Source organism: Falco rusticolus, chromosome 6 (assembly GCF_015220075.1).
Source record: "Falco rusticolus isolate bFalRus1 chromosome 6, bFalRus1.pri, whole genome shotgun sequence".
Taxonomy (NCBI): domain Eukaryota; kingdom Metazoa; phylum Chordata; class Aves; order Falconiformes; family Falconidae; genus Falco; species Falco rusticolus.
The window spans coordinates 907,158-924,851 of record NC_051192.1 but is presented as its reverse complement, the minus strand read 5'-3'; the positions used below and the strand labels follow the sequence as shown (position 1 = coordinate 924,851).

Here is a 17,694-nt window from a genome sequence, read left to right as displayed (position 1 = left end):
TGTTTTCGTTGTGATGCCGTGTCCCTTTTGGACATAGCTTGAAGTTATGGTATGAAAGAGAAAGGATGATGCAATAAAAACTAACCACTTTCTTGAAGGAATTGTAAGTGAAAATTACAAATATTCATAAAAGACTAAGGCAGAAGCCATGGTGATTTCTTCCAGCAGCTCTCATTTGAAGGAGGTAAACCTGGAGATGTGCAATACCTGAAACTGTGTAAGCGCGACAGCTGCAGGAGAGGGGAACTGGATGCCAGGATTTGCAATTTGGAACTAAATAACGTACTGGTGTTAGAAATCAATGTTGGGAGATCAGGATGTATCCTTGTCACAGTAAGTGCTGTAGCAAAGCTAGCTTACAGGAACACGAATGCTTTTGCTTTATAATGTATTACACCAAAATAGCACTTGAGTTACGCTCACTGCCTGTGCCATTAAACTCAAAATGTGTTTTGGATTTGGACAATCTGGTACGATGTTGACAATCGCATCCCACAGCTTTGTTTACGTGTGTGAAAAAAGGAAAGTGAAAAGCAGATATACTCTTTAAAGTAGTGTAGGTAGTTAAATTTGCATTGGGTATGACTAAAGATGAGGTTTTCTGGCTTTTACTTGTCACCTAATACTGTAATGGTAATTTTTTACAAAAATGGTTCTGAACTGGGAGTGGTGGTGAAATACTTGTTAAGCAGGAAGTATGAACTCTGTTCAGTGTGGGGTACAAGCAGTGTATCGTGGTCTGCACAAATAATGTCAGTCTCTGAAATTTCTTAGGCTTTTAAGTTTGAAGCCTGGAACTCTGCTTTTCACTGCCTTTGCCACCTGTAAAACAACATTTTTCAGAAGAGTAAGTGAGGTAAATGCCAGTGGGTAGCTTATTAGTCTATCCAATGAAACATTAACCATTGTTTAAAAGGAATACCATTTGATATTGCAAGATGAGTGGCAAAACTTAAGGTACTGACCTCAAACATACTGTTCTTACTGACTTGCTGATACCTAATTTTACTCTAGTAGGGAAAAAGACCCAGTGCCTTCATCTAGTCTACCTGAGATCCGTCAGGCTGATCAGCGCTTTTTCTTTTCTCATTTATTCAGGATATACGACTCAAATCCTGAACAACCAAATATATTCCAGGTGGAGCAGCTGGAACGGCTCAAGAAAGAATTACCAGAACTGAAAAGCTGTGTGTGCCCCACAGTTAGCCACTTTAAATCCATATCTCCATGTAAATGTCATCATAGTTGCCTGGACGAGAAAGCTGTGGATAACTTGAAGAGTGTTCAAATGCAAAAGGACTAACTGTAGGCAGAATGCCATGTTGTATCTAACATCCACCACTGGAACAGTGCTGTCCATGCCTTCAGGTTGGTTTGTTTGCAGTCCCCGAATAGCAATAACAGTGTTTCTCCTTCCTGGCAGTACTTGCTAAAATTTCAAACAATGGTAAAATAGTCAGCCAGTTATTGTTCCAATTTACGTACACAGTTTTAACTTTTTCAAGATTTGCAACTTGATTATAGGAAAAAGAAAATGAAGTATTAACACTAAGTATGTGTTTAAAAATAACAGAAAACCAAGCCATCTGAGGACTGGGAGGGAGTGGAAGCTCAGAAACTAAATTGTAGGGAAGTTACAATGATCTGATGCTGAATATGCTGAGAAATTGTTTTGACTTTGATTTTACTTCAGTGCTACAAGTTGTCAGCCTGTAGCTGACAACAGGAAATTTGAGAGTGCGATTGTAAGATACGTATAATTAGATCTGGCCTGAATAAATTGGTACCTCATTTATATGTATTTGCACCGATACATCCACATCCACCTGTACAAAGCTTTGTGCCATTTTAAAATACCTATATATTTTTAAGTAAACTGCAATGCATATTAACTCCTCTTTTTTTTTTTTTTCTTTCTTTTTCTTTTTTCCTCCCCACTTCATGGCACACTTAGGCTGCTGCTATTGTTTTCTCATTTGCCAGTTTAGTGATGCAGTGTCTGTGTATAGCAGTCAAAGGTGAGGCACCAGTATGATTTTTTTTCATTAATCTCACACAGGCTAAACTTTAGAAATGTTGATAATAATTTTAGCAGAATTACAGAAACATCCTCAGTGTCTGAGAATCTTTCTTGCACTGTAACCTTAATAAACAGAATAGGTACCATGCACAAACTCTACAAAATGCATGCTTTCGTTCTTAAGCATGAAATTTAGGTGTTTGCTGAGGCCCTTGCATCTTTACGGTGCTAGTTATGTGTGAAGGGTGCAAGGACCAGCTCAACTACTTAATCTTCTTTGCCTAAAACCACAAGCCTATTATTCACAAACATTTGAAGAAAAGGCTGTGTCATACATGGTTTGTCTTATTTACATAACACAAGCTACTAGCGCTTGTATTTTGCAAGTTTGGGGTTGGTTTTTTGTTTGGTTTGGTTGGGTTTTTTCCTTTGTTCTTTGGAACAAGAATCACCAATGTACTGAATTCAGAAAATCGGTATTCTGTTGGCTGGTATCTATCCTCTGTAATTTATTACAAAGTCATTGTTTAGAGTTCTTAATAGATAGGTATGCATGTTCTTTTTCCTCCTGAAGTTGCAGGTCACGCCAACACAACAGCTGTAACTTTCTACTGAAGTGTTAATGTATAATAAGAATGGAAAATATTTATTTTTTTCTCTTGTAAATGGACAAAACAGTATGTACTATATTCTTTATATACAATCATTGCTACATAGAACTGATTGTACAAAGAGTAAAGCCATTGCAAGTAAGTGCTAGAGCCTGCACTGCCGAGTAGTTTGAAACAAGCAGCTTGTTTCAACTTGCCTTGTGCATTTTTGTATTTAAAGTTTGTTTGTCCTGCACAAACAGCACAGTAATGACTAGGTAGCTGGAAGCTGTCTTTTATTTAAAAAAAAAAAAAAAAAAAAAAAAAAGAAAAAAACAAACCCAACCACCGTCTGAAGTGTGTGAGCTGTGTTTTCTGGGAGCGAGGGGGCACTGAACCAGATTCTTGACAGCAGCGGCCTGTGGCTGTTACGCGGTAGAGCGTGCTTCTTGGGGTTTTTTCTCTCCTCATCTGTACCCCCCGGGGGCTTCTCTGGGGGCTCTCGGGGGCTTTGCCAACAGCTGTTCGGTGCGTCGCCGCCCGCCAGCGGGGCAGCGCACCCGCGGAGCTGCTGCAGGAGGGGGCGGTGTTACGTTGTGCTGGCCCGGGCTCACGGCGCCGTGCCGCTGCGGAGAGCCCCGGCCCCCTCCCAGGCTCGTTTCCCGGCCGTAGGTGCTCGGGGAGCAGCGTTTGCCCGCGCTGCGGGCGGGGGTGCAGCGGCGGTACCGCCGTAGGGCGCGCTGGCAGCCGCCTGCTCGCACGGCGGTTGCGGCGGCAGCTGCGCTAAACCCGGCCGGGCTGCACCGAGCTGTTCCGCGGCGCCGCTTCCCCAGCGGAGCGGAGCTCTCGGCCGGGCCGCCTGGGGCACGGCGGGGGCGTACGGAGCGGGGTGCCAGCCCTGCTGGGCTCGGCGGGGGCTCCGGGCTCCTGCCGGGGCTCCGGCGGCGTTGGCAGCTGCTGTCCGGCTCGCCGAGGCGGGCGCGCTGCCCGGTGGGGCGGGGGGACCTCGGCGGGGCACCAGCGGCCCACCAAGCCGCTCTGGCACCCCTTCAGCACAAGGGCGGGGGGAGAAAACAAGATGGAAAAACCCCTCGTGGGTGGCGATAGAGGCAGTTTGACGGAGCAACAGCAAAGGCGGCTGGCGTGCGCGGAAGCGAAGGAACAGCAGACGCGGCTCCCACGTCCCAGCTGGCGCCGTCCGGCCCCTCCCCGCGGAGCTGCCGCGGCTGCCCCGGGGCACCTCAGCGCCGAGGGTCCCGCGGCCGCCGCCCGCGCCGGGTTCTCCGAGCAGCCCCCGTGCGGGGCGGGGTGTCCCTTCGCGGGGTGCGGGTCAGCTCTCCCGGCCGGCTCCGCTCCCAGGGGATCGCGCCCCCCACCCCCCCCCAGCCCGCGGGCAGCGGGAGCCGGGGACAGCCCCGGCGCGGTGGCAGCGCCGTTGGCGGCGGCGGTGCTGCTGTCACCGAGCCCGGCCCTGGCACGCCGGTGCCGCGCCGTTCGGCACCGCACCCCGGGTGCGCGGGGGCTGCTGTGCGGAGCGTGCGCGCCGCAGCTGCCCCAGGGACGCCCCCGCTGCCGCACGCGCCCGGCTGCCCGGAGCGGGGCCCTGCGGATCGCCCGCGGCTGCGCTGGCAGAGCCCCCCGCCGGGCGGGCCGGACCGCGCCCCCCGCCCGCCGCCCCCCGGCGCTCGGGCCGCCCGTGGCGCCGGCACGCGCACGAGGGCCGCTCCGCACGCGCGGTGCCTCCGCGCGGGCCCCGCGAGCCCGGGGCGCCACCGCCCGCCCCGCCCGGCGGCCCCGCGGCTGCCGCCGGGGCCGGGTCGCTACCGGCGGGGCCCCCGGCGCTGCTCCCCCCGCGGCGGCCGCACGGGGGCGCTGGGAGGGGCCGCGCTGGGGGCCAAGATGGCGGCGCGGGGCCGGCGGTACTTCTGCACGGCGGGGCGCGGGCTGGAGCCCTTCCTGGCGCGGGAGGTGCGCGCGCGGCTGGGCGCCACCGAGGTGAGGGGGCGCCGCGGGGGCGGGGGCCGGGCTGGGGGGCGCGGGCCTGCGCAGGAGGGGAGCGCTGCGGGCGGCCGGGGACACACCGGGGGGTGCGGGCGGGGATACCGGGCGGGAGCACATCTGGGGGGACAGGGGGGTGCGGGCGGGGACACACCGTGAGGGGCGGGGACGCGGGGACGGCGGGGTGCGGGCGGGGGCACATCTGGGGGGACCGGGGGGTGCAGGCGGGGACGCTCCGTGAGGGGCGGGGGGTTGCGGGCGGGGGCAGAGCGGGGGGGACCGGGGGGTGCGGGCGGTGCCACCCCGGTGCCCCCCCCCCCCCCCAGTGCCGCCGCAGCTGTCCCGGTGCGCCCGCAGGTGCAGCGCGTGCCGGGGAAGGTGTCGTTCCGCGCGGGGGCGGCGCCGGGGCGGCTGCGGGGGCTGCGCTGCGCGGAGCGGCTGTTCCTGCTGCTGCGCTGGGCCGCCCCGCTGCGCCTCCGGAGCAAAGGTACCGGCTGCCCCTCCCCCCCCCCCCCCCCCCCCGCGTGCGGCCTCGGGCCCCGGCTCCAGAATTAACGGCTCTTTGTGGCCGAGGGCGGTGACCCTCACCCGGGCGCGCTGGCAGCGCCCTGTAGGGCTGACAGTGGCTTTAACTGTGCCGTGTCCTGGCCCTCTGCATGTGCGTGTGCGTAAGACCACCCTGCCAAAAATCCACCCCCCAGCCCGGGACCCCCAGCCCGGGACCCCCAGCCCGGGACCCCCAGCCCGGGACCCCCAGCCCGGGACCCCCAGCCTGGGACCCCCAGCCCGGGACCCCTCGTGTGCATTCTAACGGTGAGTCTCCTTGTTCCGGTGCATCCAGGTGCGTCTCCCGTGTCCCTGGTTCGGCGCACGGGTGTTGTGTCCATCTCAGCTGCTCGGGCTGTATTTGCGGTCGCTGTTGCAGTAACAATTCCAAGTTGGATGGATGGACACCCGCCTGCTGGCGAGACTTTTTTGGGGAGGTCACAGGTGGCCTTCAGTTTTGAGGATCCAATTTAACCATAGATCTAAAATTTTAAATGAGAAATAGAAATACCTCCCACCCCCACCCCTCGACCAGCTACAAGGTTTTTAATTGAATTGGCCTCCGTGTTCCCCTCCCCCATAGCCAGCTCAAGAGGCGTAAGTTCAGGTGTGTGTTGGAGACTTTGCAGGATTAAAGGCAGACCGATGAATAGCAAGGAGAGATCTCCTTTAGAAAAAACCAGACTTGCGGCTTTTTACTTGAACTGAATCAGTGATTCGTGTTCGTGTCCGTCCTGCAATCCTGAAAAGTGTCCCACGTCCCTAATCCCCCGCCGAGTGTTCTGGGGAGGATGGCGTGGTAGGCTGGTCCTCTGTCCCTGAGAATGACTCGCAGAGCTGGTCTGGTTCTCCACAGCTGCCAAACCCTTCTGCAGAATTCAACCCCTGCGCCATTTATCTTGGTCCTGCCGGCCCTGCAGTCGGACAGATGCCTGGGTGCCTGCGGGTGCCGCGTGGGTGCTGAGAGCCGCTGCTGCGGGCCCTGCGTTGGCGCGTTCGTGAACTCTGAACGCAGCCTCTGCCAGCAGCAGCCTTTAGTCCACAGGAAAATCAAATGCCGAGACTGCTTTTTCTTCCAGGGAAAATGCTGCATGAGATTAAAAGCCTTGTCATTGAGGAACCGACGTACTGGCTGGATGTCATCTCTGTCTGGAGAAACTTTCATGGGCACGAGGGGAAGAACGATGACACCTCTCAAGAAAACCAGTTGCCTCTCAAGAGAAAATCAGAAGAAGAGACAAATACTGCAGCTAAAAGACAGAAAGCAGAACGAGTGAGAGAGACCGTGTCTGAGGAGTGTCAGGTGGAAGCTGGAGAGAGGTGTGTGGGGGGGCAGGGCTGCTGCACGGAAAGCATGGATTCCTCAGAAGACCCTTCCAAATGCAGCGGAGAGGAGGAACCTGTCGTGAACGAGCAGCCTAGCTTCAGTTTCAGAGTTTCTTGTCGTTGTAGTGGGGCAATTGCCAAAGTCCTTACCTCACAGGTATGCTAAAGTATCTATGTTTTAAAATAATTTAGCAAAGGTGAAGCGAGATGTGTAGTTGATTTGTCATTTTTCTATTGTGTTGTATGTTTTAGAGAAACAAACTGATCTGACCTTTTCCTGTATTTTCTCGAAAAAGCCCTTACCCTGCATTTACCTTGAATAAGTGGAAACCCAAGGGCTGTTGTTAATTTCTGGGTGCTATTCCCCTGAATGTTTTTCAAATCAATGCCCTTGGTTGAGGATGAGTAAAGGTAAGAGGCGGCTGGGCCCGTGGAGTCTGAGGAGTGATCTGATAGTAGTTTACAGCTACTTGAAGGGCCATTGCGAGGGCAGTGGAGCCAGACTGCTCTCAGGTGCAGCAGGCAGTGTAAAAGGAAGGGCAAAAGCCAGAACCTGCAGCTTCAGGAGGCTCTGGTTGGGTACTGGGGAGAGCTTGTCCCCCAGGAGGGTGGTGCAGCGCTGGGAGGTGTCCTTGGCAGGGTGGATCTTGGTCCTTGGGAGAGCGTGGTGGTGTAGGTACCTCCAGGGACCCTTTCCATCCAGCGCTCTTCTCGCCTAGCATCTCTTTCTACTGTAAGAAAAATAAAAAATAGAAGAAACCCTGTGTGTAGCTGCAATTTATGTATGTTTTCCCTTACGTGAAGGTAACAGCAGTTTAACCAGAGGGGTTTTTTCCTGCTAAAGCCAGTACCCTGTACCAATGGGTATGTTTGCTTAAATCTACACCGTGTGTTTGAACTCTCGTACTCTGAAGGTAGCCAGAGCTTTCTAGATGCTGTAAAATCATGAAAATTGTGAGTTGTAGTTGTGTGTTTTCAGGTTTTCTTTTAGGTAATCTAGTTTACAGCCATCAGAAATATTTTGTGCCTGATACGTAATCCTGAAATGATGACAACTTTTGTTGTAACCTGGGCAGAACTCGAACTTCAGCAGCCTGCACTCCCGCTGAGTGACAGTCGTTTTGTCCTGTGGTGTGTTTGCCGTGCCCCTGGCTCACTTGCTCTGCCTCTTCTGGTCTGTACAAACTGTTCTCCTAGGGATAAAGAGAGACTCTTTTCTTTTCCCAGGCATCTCTAAGGATTGTACAGTCAAGGCTGTGATCTGTAGTTTTCTTAATTCTGCTATTTTTACTGCCTGTGAGTGTTCTTCCCCCTTGCAGGAGATCGGAAGAGCCATTGGCACAGCGCTCATGAAGCAGTGTGGGTGGCGGGCTGATCTCCGGGACCCCGACCTAGAGGTAGTGTGGTGCTTCTCTGCCAGATGGCCTGTTACTGCTTCCAGGGTGGCCCCCACTCCTTTGTTTTGTTCTCCGCTCCCTCTGTGTGGGTTCACGGCCTCCCTCTGTTTGTCTTTCTGCCACTGAATTTAACCAGAAATCATCTGGTAGCACGGAGCAAAGCTTTTCCGCAGCCGCTGTGTGCGCGCCTTCCCGAGCACGTCAATAAATAACAGACCGGCCAGATGGGCCCGTATGTCAGGGGAAGGATCCACCCACGCAGGCGATGGCTTGGGATCCAGCGCGCTTACAAGCTGCTGGGCTCTGACCCTCTTGAAAACAGCAATCACCTGAGCCACTGGGCAGGTCGTTTGGCCTCTGTAGGGGAAGAGGGCGAGCAGCAAGGTCGTGTTCTCGAGGAACTTGGCTGGAGAGCATCTCCTTCTCGACCCTGTGCCTGACAAGCAGCTTGCTTAAGGCACCCTCCGTGGTGTGGGCTGTCTGGAGAGCTTGGCAATGACTCGTTGCTCTCGACAAGCTGCTTCTCCATCCCTGCGCTTGGCGTATGGGAGCTGCTCTCGGCGCTGCTGCTGGGAGGTGGGAGGCCATCGGTGGAAGCTCTGAGTTCATCACTGGCTCTGGTTTCCCAGGCCGTGCATTAAGCACAGCTTCGTTGAGCCGCAAATGGGGATCCTGTTCCCTTTTGCTCTGAAACCGTTCAAGTGCTGAGGACTGGGATTTCTCAGCAGCACCACGTTACTCTTTGGGCTTCCCGGGGAGGGACTGCCGTCATGCAAGACCTGCTGGGGAGCTCAGTCTTCTTTTGAGATGCCCTGTGTGGGACAGGAGGGCGATTTCTTTGCGCTGCCTGTGTTTCTGGAAGGGTTACCTACATTCGCCTTCCATCTGAAATGCACCTTAGTGGCGCTTACGGTGGGTTTTCTTATTGTTGTTCTGGGTTGGTTTGTGGTTTTGGTTTTTTTTAAAAGAAAGAGGGGGTAGGTGAGTAGTTGAGTGCTAGTATACGGTAAATAATCTGCTTAGAGTAAATGGGGTTATAATTAAAAATACCTGTTCAGTGTTACAAAAATCGGTTCCCTTAAAGATTCAGCTGCTTGCTGATGGATTCCTGGCTGCCAAAATTCCCCTCTCAGCTTGCTTAAATACTAGACTGTCTTTAGAGTGGCTTTTAGATTATCTAGTGTGATTTTTTTTTTTTTCCCCCCCCATTAATCATAATTATCTAAAGCATGTATTTTTGTTCTTAACAACTGTGATCAGAAATTTGTAGAAGCTTCTGTGTCTGGTTTAAATGAGTTAAAGCTATTGTCATGCCAAGTTGAGAGTTTCTAATGTTTTTTTTTTTCCTCTTTCAGATCTTTGTACACCTTAATGACATTCATTCTGTGGTGGGGATTCCTCTTTTCAGGTAGGTGCTCTCACCAGATTTTGTCTTGCTAGTATCAGAACAGGCATAATTTCTAAATAGTCTTTCTGTCTACTGCGAGTATTTATCTTACAGTTTAATATTCGTGGGACTGTCACATTAGTCTTGTAGTTTGTCTGCAGCTTATCTGAGCATGTAGGCCAGGCTGCAGTGAGTTATGGATACGAGCAGACTGTGGTGTCTGACTGTCTGCAGGTCTGTCCAGTTCATTTGTTCTTTCGTATCGCACGGGCTTTTCTGCGTGGTTGCACCATTATCTTACGTTGATTTTTTGCTGTCTGCAGGCTTCCATTGGCAAACAGAGAGTATATCAAAACAGCCGGACTGCGGTCAACGATTGCGTGGGCCATGGCATCTCTGGCTGAAATCAGTGTAAGTGAATGTTCGTGGCAAAGATATAGAGCCCCAGATGGGGGGGCGGCGGGGGGAGCTGCTGCTCATCAGAGCTGGAAGCTTTGAAGAAGCGTGGTGATTTTAACGCCCCGTCCTCTAATGCATGTGGGCAGGGTTTGCCTTATCTGTGATTGGAGTGCCCTGTCACCTGCTGTGCAACCAGGTTTCTGTTGGAACCCCAGGTCCTTCTCAGCAGAGGTGTTATTGCTTGTACAGACACGTCTAAATGGCAACATTTTTTCACTGTTGAGGCTTCAAATGTTGTTTGGTGGTGTTCTCCCAAGGGAAGACAGAAGCAAGCGTGATCTTCTCCACAGATTAATTTTTACTAATACCTGCCTGCAGTCCACTCATAATTTTTTTCCCCTAAATGTCACAAATGAAGGCTGGATACATTGTCTTTAGTGAAACTAGTAATGCTTTTTACTATATTATCTTACAAGCAAGTTTGGTCTGGTAAACCAGTGATTATTGTTAACTACACTGGTTTCAGTGGGAATAAGTAGGCGATTCATACATCCCTGAGTAAGCTTTGTCTTGGGAGAGGAGTCTGTCTTTCTTGGATGCAATAACCCCTCTCTTTTTGTAGGCTGGTGCCTTTGTGCTGGATCCCATGTGTGGGCTAGGAACAATACTGGTGGAAGCTGCCAAAGAGTGGCCCGTGAGTATTGCAGTGGCAACAGGCAGGACCTTTGCAAGATGGCTTGTAGTTGCATCAAGAAAAATCTGTACCACAGTTACACCAAAGCCCCCAGCTGGAAAGCTGAAAATGTACTTTTCAAAGTACTGATCTTTCTAGGCAGCTAAAAGTGTTTTAGTGCAAACGTTCCTCCACAGGAGTGTGTAACCAAGGCCTACATACTTGTGCAGGTGGGTGCTGGGAGACCTGGATTTTGGGTTTGTGTGAGGCAGCCGTGGAGCTGAGACTGCCTGGGCTTATCCTGGGGTCAGAGGTGTCGGTATTAGATGCAGCATGGCTGGCTGTAGCTAGCTGGGGGCTTGCTGTTAGGATGTAGCCTCAGTATTTCTGTAAGTTACAAGTGTCTTCAGCAGACCAGGACGTGAAAGGAGTGAAGATGGCACGTACTTCCCCATTCCTCTGTCCCCTGGGTCTACATACCGTTCTGTGTGGTGGTAGCTGATCTCCCAGAAAGGCACTTGTCTTGGAAGAGCTGTGCAGCAAGGCGGTTCTGAGAAGGGCTGATAAAATAAATACACCTGGTTGTCAGCACAATGACTTTTCTCTTTCTCTGCACAGGAAGCCTGTTACTGGGGTGCTGATATAAGTGATTCACAGTTAGAGGGTGCAGATGTGAATATTCGGACTGCAGGCTTGATGGATAAGATTGAATTATTTAAAGCTTCTGTGAAAGGTATGTCTGTAGGCTTTCCAGGTGAGACATGTTTGAAATTTTTTATGGTTCTGGGATTATACAGATACTGCAGTAATGTGTAGTAGAGCTAAGTCTCAACAAATAGCAGAGTAGTGACTCCAGTGCTAGTGAATGGCTAATTATTTGTTCTCCCCTCCCTACCCCTGGGAACTTTGGCAAGAATAAACTCAGCAGAAGGCAATGAAAGTAAGTGTCAGGCACGTGTAGTAGTTGTCTGTCTCTTAATGGTGTATTTGTGAATGCCAGAAAGAGTACAGACTATGCGAGAGTTCTTTGTGTCTTACGGGAACACAGCAAGGACAAATCCAGATAACACGTGGCTAGTAACTCACGTTTACTACATGAGTAATAGCGGGGACTCAGCTGAACTGGTGATGTTTTGCAGTAGGAGTATTTTAAATGATGATGCCTTTCTCCTGGGAGAGGGAGTCTGCTCTCGGTTCATGAGCTAGGAGTAGGTAGTAATTTTATGACCTTATTGTGTACCTCGGAGCTGGAGTCTATTTTAGTCCTTTATGGAACTCACAACAGACAAAAGCTGGCCACTTTTCCCTGTGCATGGGTGATGAAGTATGCTGCTTTTTTTTTTTTTTTTTTTTTTTCACTTTGCAATATTTATTTCTTACCCAAATGGTAAGAAATATTATTTGTTTTTTCAAAGAACATATATAGGTTTATTTCTTACTTAGAAGCTGTGACTGGGCTTGGCTTCTGGGATAATGGAAGGTACTTTTATGTCAAGCTTTTCTAATGCTGAAGAAGTAATTAGTGTCTTTGTCACTGGTCAGAAGCTGTTACTTCTGCGTATTTTGAGAAGGACTGTAGGTAACTTGTCCTTCTGTCTGTAGATAAAATTGTTATAAAGCTGTTGTGCTGCAAGTGTTGATCCAAGAATGGTCCAAGAAACATCTCCAGCCAGTTCTGGAAAGGCTGGCATAGAATCGCAGCAGGGGTTTACCTGAGAAGGGACTGGGGGTCTTTAGTCCTGGCATCTGCTGGGAGTGGAACTAACCCCAAAGCTGGGTCAGGATGCTCAGGGCTTTGTCCAGTGAAGTTTTGAGCATCCTGAGGGATGGAGAAGCCATAGTCTTATCCTTCCATGTGTTGGGTCCGCTCTGGCCAGCATGGCTGGCCTTCATCACCAGAAGGGTGCAGTGCTGCATCACGGTCAAGGGAACGGCCTATTTCCAGGGTGCAGAATCTTGGGAGGTACTTCAAAGACACTAGGTCTGACACAATCCAAGTGATTCTGGCTGTAATTGGATTCTTGAAGGGAGAAAAGGGGGATAGAGGGGAATTTAACATGTGGTTCATTGCCATTCATACACAGGCATCTGAACATCTGCGCTGAGCAAAGTGCTTGCAAGCTTAGCTCCTCTTCTGCATTTTGCGTGTAAAGATGTGGTGTGTGTTGAGAAGCAGAGTTAGTTTGGAACCATGCAGTCCCTGTTTGGAGAGCCTTGCTGTTGGGGCAAACGTATCACCCACCAGTAACGGGGAATTTGCAGGCTCGGCCACGCTCTCGTGCAGTTGTCTCTTCCCGGTCTGCATCGGGTCGACGGCTTCGCAGTGCCATTTGTGGCGGTAAGGACAGAAGGAGCTCTGAATCTGGGCACGTGACACACCCAAGAGCGGGCAGACAGCGTAAGGTCTAGGGGGGCATAGCTACTGTTTGTTTTTCACATAGCCAGATGTAAAGACCTGCCTTTATTCTGCAGCGTTGCCGTTGCCTTCAGAAAGCTTTGATGCTGTGATTTCGGATATTCCATTTGGGAAGAAGTTCAAGATCACAAAAGACATACAGCTCTTACCGGATATTCTCCAGGAAATGGAGAGGTGTGTGTGGCCTTTGACGTGCTCGGGGTTTGGTGTAAACGTCATGATGGTTTGTGATCTGAAGTGTTCGGTCAGCTTCAGGTTTTGCTTTATTGCAAATGCTTTCCAGCTCTGCAGTCTGGTCCTGTGCAGGCTGTGAAAGTCTGAGTCCTTACTTGTCCCTTAAAGGCTGCTGTGGAGCCACAGCCATGGGGGTTCTTTACAAGGCAGAAATGAGAGAAGGGGGGGGAGGATGACCTAGACAAACTTAAAACACGGCCAGGCAAATAAAACAATAATCCTTTCTTGGTTTAAGTCTGCTTGCATAAAATTACAGGCTTTCCTTTTGGGTTCACAATCAAGCTTTTACCAACCTGTGTTGGCAGGAACGATCTCAGGCCAGAAAATGGTGGTATGCATTTTCCTTTCTGTTGGCATGTACTGGAATATCCAGCTAGCCACCTGGTCTGCTTAAAAGCCTCTGAAGATGCCTCCTTTCACCTCTCACCCTGTCACTTTGTGGCAGAGTTGAGCCAAGCTAGTAGCAGGCTGCTTCTAAGGGGCTGTTCAAACTGTCAGCTTTTTTATTTCTTGGCTGAAAACAAGCCCTTTCCGTAGGACTGGTCTTCAGTGGGTGTTGCTCTCACTTGCCCGTACAGGGGTGTGGTGGGAAGACGGTGAGGAAGGTGAGGCAGCTCTGCAGAATGGCAGGGCAATCTTACATCAGCTTGCGCTGAGCATCCCTCCCTTTGACCGTGCTTGTCTTCTGGTCTCCTCTGCTCCATTGGACCACCCTAAGCAAAATATTTCCTTGGGAAGGTGCACGTGAGGAAGGGACCATTACCACCAGAGCCCCACCAGTAGGACTGTCCGATCCGCTTGCTGTGAGCACAGCCAGGATAGCCTTTTCTTTCTCCTTTCTTTGAAAGCCAAGTGTAACGTTCGCTAATGCACTAAGAAAAATGGATTACAGACAATGGTGAAGTTTCCTCTGTTTCCCAAGTTTGAAAGCCATTAAGGATCAGTGGAATGCAGAAAGAGCTGACCTTTTAATGATTCCGAAGGGAGAGGCCAGCTTCAGAACTGCCGTACCGACCCGAGGAGCTCTGGCTGCCCTGGGAAGCTGTTCCTCTGCAGACTGGTGGGAGGCTCACATGACCCAGAAATGGGGTTTGAAGGCGATACTGCCTTCAGTCCTTGGAAGAGTACTAAGAGGCGGGGAAAAACAGTCCAGTTTTCCCTGTCAACCCAATGGAAAGGACTCCCAAGGTCAGAAATGTTTGGGAGTCAGGATAGGGCCCAGTTCTCCCATTTAGGAAGAGTTATGAAGATAGGGAATTTAAATTCTGTTTGGAGATGTAGGTTGTCAAGCTGGGCCATGACCCTTAATGTGCTTAGGTGTTTTGTTGAAGGCAGCTGGCATCTGCAGTGTCAGCAGCGTTGAGTTCTGCACAGACAAATGAGTGCCGGTAGGCTGAACACCTAACCGTTATTTCTCCTGCAATTGCCAGGGTGCTTCGTGTTGGAGGGACCGTTGTGTTGCTGCTGAGCCAGGATCTCCACAAGCGCATGGATGGCATTACCCGGTGTGCTGGAAACGACGCTCCTAACACCATTTCTGAAACTGGCACTGCAGAAGCCCTGAATGTTGACGGAAATTCTTCCTCCTTGGTGAATGGTGCTGAAGAATCCTTCCTCAGCGGCCGACAGACATGCTTTGGGTCTCTGGTGCCAGATGGCATTTATGAAGTTAGTCTTGGAAAGACGGATGCTTTCATATACAAATACAGGAAGATCTGCGCTGCTGGGGCTCGGTAGCTTTCTTGCGCTGTGCCTGAGTGAACTGGAATCCTGATACACTTGAAAAGCAGCATGGCAGTTGTTGGGGGAGCGCTGCTGATCCCAGCCAGCCCTGTGCTGCTGTTAGCTCGCCTCACTTCTCTGGATGTCCGAAGGCGCTGCTTTTTTAGCTTTTTAGGAGAGGTGGAAGATGCCTACCAATGGTTTGGATGTAAAATGTTGGATGTAAAACGTTTTTACTGTAATGAGACAGTCCTCAAATCCTTGTTTAGGCAAAGCCTCTCTCAGTATTGGGACGAGCTGCTTTGGGAGAGAAAGTATTTGTAGAACTGCAAAACCAAATGTAAATGGATTTTCACCCTTAGCAGTACTTTTTAGGAAGCACATCTTATCTCCAAAGTGTCCAGCTGTTTTTGAGGGCTTGCAGTCTTGTGTTTTATTTTAAGGTTCGTTTCTAATGAGCTTGAAATGTCACTCTTGAGATCTCTTGGAGTGGAAAATAAACTATTTTCTCTATTAATTCTTGGCAGCATGTGCATGTGTTTAATGGGTATGCTTTAGCTTTTTAAGGTGAAGAAACTTATTTCTGTCAGAAATAATGCTTTTCCTCACTTGGTAATGTTACCCCAAGGGCACAGTGTGGAATATGGAAAAACTTGCCAAGCAGATCAACAATTAGAATTGATTCTGCCTGCAGAGAAGCGTTCGGAAAAATTCCCCTGAAGGGAGAGAGGTCTTGGGAGTTCTCTTGGTCTATGCAAAAGGGGTTGTGGGAGGGGAACAGCCTAATTCAAAGCTTTCCCATGGCTGCTGAGCTGACAGGGAGATTACAGAGGATGGCTGCAGATTGCTTTCAGATGCTGTTTTGGACAAGCGTTTGCAACTTGGCAAGCTGGGATGGTCTCATGCATTGTGTTCCTCTGCTGCGATTAGGGTGGAGATAACAAATAGCGTGTCTGGGTTGGTTTGGGCTTTTTTTGCATTTTCTTTTTTTTAAAGTTTGTTGTGTGTAGCCTTTGGAAGACTTCCCATATCTGTGTGCTTTCCAAGGCAGAGTCTCTACTCTGGAGATCTTGGAATGTGAAGTAAGAACCCGTGGTGGAGACTGAACTGCAGAGACTGGAAGGAAACGGGGATATGGGTCAGAGTGATACGACCCTGCTGCTGTGGATCCTGTTTACCTGGTACCTGGGAACATGCTAATGCACCACAAGTATGTACAGATTTTTGGCTTAAAACTGTTTTAATAATTATCTGCCTTCCCACCCAAGCTCAGCTTTCAAAGAGGGCTTGGAGCAGACTATAACGAATGGACGCATCACAAGAAAGGTAACGGGTAACTTGTTCGTGCCGTTCACTCTCTATCAAATATGTGCCGTCAACAGTAATGTGTCTCTTTAACCAGCACCGGTGCAAGTTTGTTGTAGGAGGTGAAGCTTCATCTGGATTGTTTGGTTCTTAGTGTAGCCCAGGAATATAAACACTGGACATAGCACTGGTTTCAGTGAGGGTCTGAAAGAGTGATGATGTTTGGGGTTTTAGTTTTGTTTTGTTGAAGCTGTGTTGCCACGATAGATAGCTAAAATATTAATATTACGAAGTTCTCATTAGAAGTTTAAGTAAAATGCAAGACTTAAAACCTGTTCCCACAAATATCCCACACACAGAGGTGTCTCCTGTGAAGACTGCTAAAGTTCAGGGTGAAATCAAGTTACTAGTTTTGTAAGACGGTTAATGTATCAGTAACAAAACACAGACAATCTGCTAATGGTGGTTTTTTTGGAGGTATTTTTCAGTGTTGCATACATTTTTCATTTGCATGGTTTTGTCTTCTGTATCTCAGTAAACTTACTCGTCAAGTAATTCAGCTTCATTTAAAGTCTAGTTTAGAGACTGACAGCAAAATTGCTTTTCTGATTTGCAGTTACATGTCAGGAAAAATCTCAAATTTCTCCTTCTGTCAAATTTTCTTATCCAAAATGATACTCACTAGGAAGTCTGTAAGTTAGTTCTGTTGTACAAGTAATTTCTGTCCTTTGTGTAGAAACAAAAGGCAATTTACTTTTTTTAAAATTTAAAATCAAAATTCACTGCTGCAAATAATTTAATTGTGTAGGGTGGCCCGTGAAGTGTAAAAGAAAAGTTACGTTTTTTTGGTTGTAAAAAAAGACAATGCCTGGTCCTGCTCAGTTTTTGGAAATATTCCTAGCGTTAAATGAGTGGTTGCTTAGTTTGCTCTGTATTTACTTCATCTCTCATTTAGAGAGATTTCTCTGTCTCTTGGTCTGAAATTGCTGTTACCATCATCCCTGTTCCCAGGCCCTCTAACTCATTCCATCCTTTTAGGATTTGGGTTCCAGGTGCTGCAGGTGGTATTCTGACAGAGACCATATTCATAATTCATCTTGTTTTGCCCCCATCCTAACACCTTTGGGTTTGGTGGTAACTGTATGTGGATTTGAAGCATATTCTGAAGTGATCGTAGGTCCATTTCTTTTGTTCCTATGATTAATTTGTATCACAGTGTATCTTGGAAAAAATAAATACTGCTTTTATTTAATAAAGGTTGAACTTTGTTTGCCACCTCACAGGTCATTCATCTAGTGTGAGCATACCCTTCCAAAGATTTTCAACATCTTACTAAAAGAAAGGCCCTTCTTTTACTTTCCCCTTTACTGAAATTCAGAAAGTTGGGATAATGAGTGAGATTATTGTTCCTGTGCAGGTACCTGTTATACCATGTCTGCCTTCAGTTCTTTTCATCATTTACGGCTTCAGCCAGTTAACAAATGAAGATGCAGAACTCAGTAGGGTGTGCTTTGCTTGAGGTCGCATATTTCAAAAAAAGAAAAAGCCGGATTTTCTTCTCCCCAGTCCTCTGGCACAGGAGTTGATTTTGGTGAGGGATGTCATGCACCTACTGGCTCAGCTGTTTCACACTGAAGCTCTCAGATGCTGTGGGTGTCTCTGGGGAACCCCTGGTGACTCA

At 49.4% G+C, this 17,694-nt stretch overlaps 2 protein-coding genes across 4 annotated transcripts in view; both read left to right on the top strand.

Moving 5' to 3' along the window:
* Positions 1 to 2,911, top strand: part of GPCPD1 (glycerophosphocholine phosphodiesterase 1) — a 46,226-nt gene extending 43,315 nt beyond the window's left edge. The window contains exon 20 of the mRNA XM_037390997.1: positions 1,099 to 2,911. Within this exon, the coding sequence (XP_037246894.1) occupies positions 1,099 to 1,303 (205 nt within the window). The 3' untranslated portion in view covers positions 1,304 to 2,911. The remainder of the gene's footprint in view (positions 1 to 1,098) is intronic.
* Positions 2,912 to 4,498: 1,587 nt separating this feature from the next.
* Positions 4,499 to 15,225, top strand: THUMPD2 (THUMP domain containing 2). 3 transcript variants are annotated; one of them, XM_037392528.1, is made up of 10 exons: positions 4,500 to 4,605; positions 4,966 to 5,095; positions 6,234 to 6,637; positions 7,800 to 7,877; positions 9,233 to 9,285; positions 9,588 to 9,675; positions 10,286 to 10,357; positions 10,955 to 11,069; positions 12,809 to 12,926; positions 14,417 to 15,225. In XM_037392528.1, exons 1-10 carry the CDS (start codon positions 4,510 to 4,512, stop codon positions 14,721 to 14,723), a joined length of 1,461 nt encoding a protein of 486 aa, XP_037248425.1. In that variant the 5' UTR covers positions 4,500 to 4,509; the 3' UTR covers positions 14,724 to 15,225. The 3 variants fall into 3 exon arrangements, with proteins under 3 accessions (XP_037248427.1, XP_037248425.1, XP_037248426.1); XM_037392530.1 differs by lacking the exon at positions 4,966 to 5,095 and having other exon boundaries at positions 4,499 to 4,605; XM_037392529.1 differs by lacking the exons at positions 4,500 to 4,605; positions 4,966 to 5,095 and adding an exon at positions 5,151 to 5,421.
* The last annotated feature ends 2,469 nt before the right edge of the window (positions 15,226 to 17,694 follow it).

Bases quoted from the DNA above. Each gene is read 5' to 3' on its own strand.
- THUMPD2 (XM_037392528.1), top strand. From the start codon at position 4,510: ATGGCGGCGCGGGGCCGGCGGTACTTCTGCACGGCGGGGCGCGGGCTG. The intron at 6,638-7,799 runs GTATGCTAAAGT...TCCCCCTTGCAG, and splicing joins CCAAAGTCCTTACCTCACAG to GAGATCGGAAGAGCCATTGG. The intron at 11,070-12,808 runs GTATGTCTGTAG...TTTATTCTGCAG, and splicing joins ATTTAAAGCTTCTGTGAAAG to CGTTGCCGTTGCCTTCAGAA.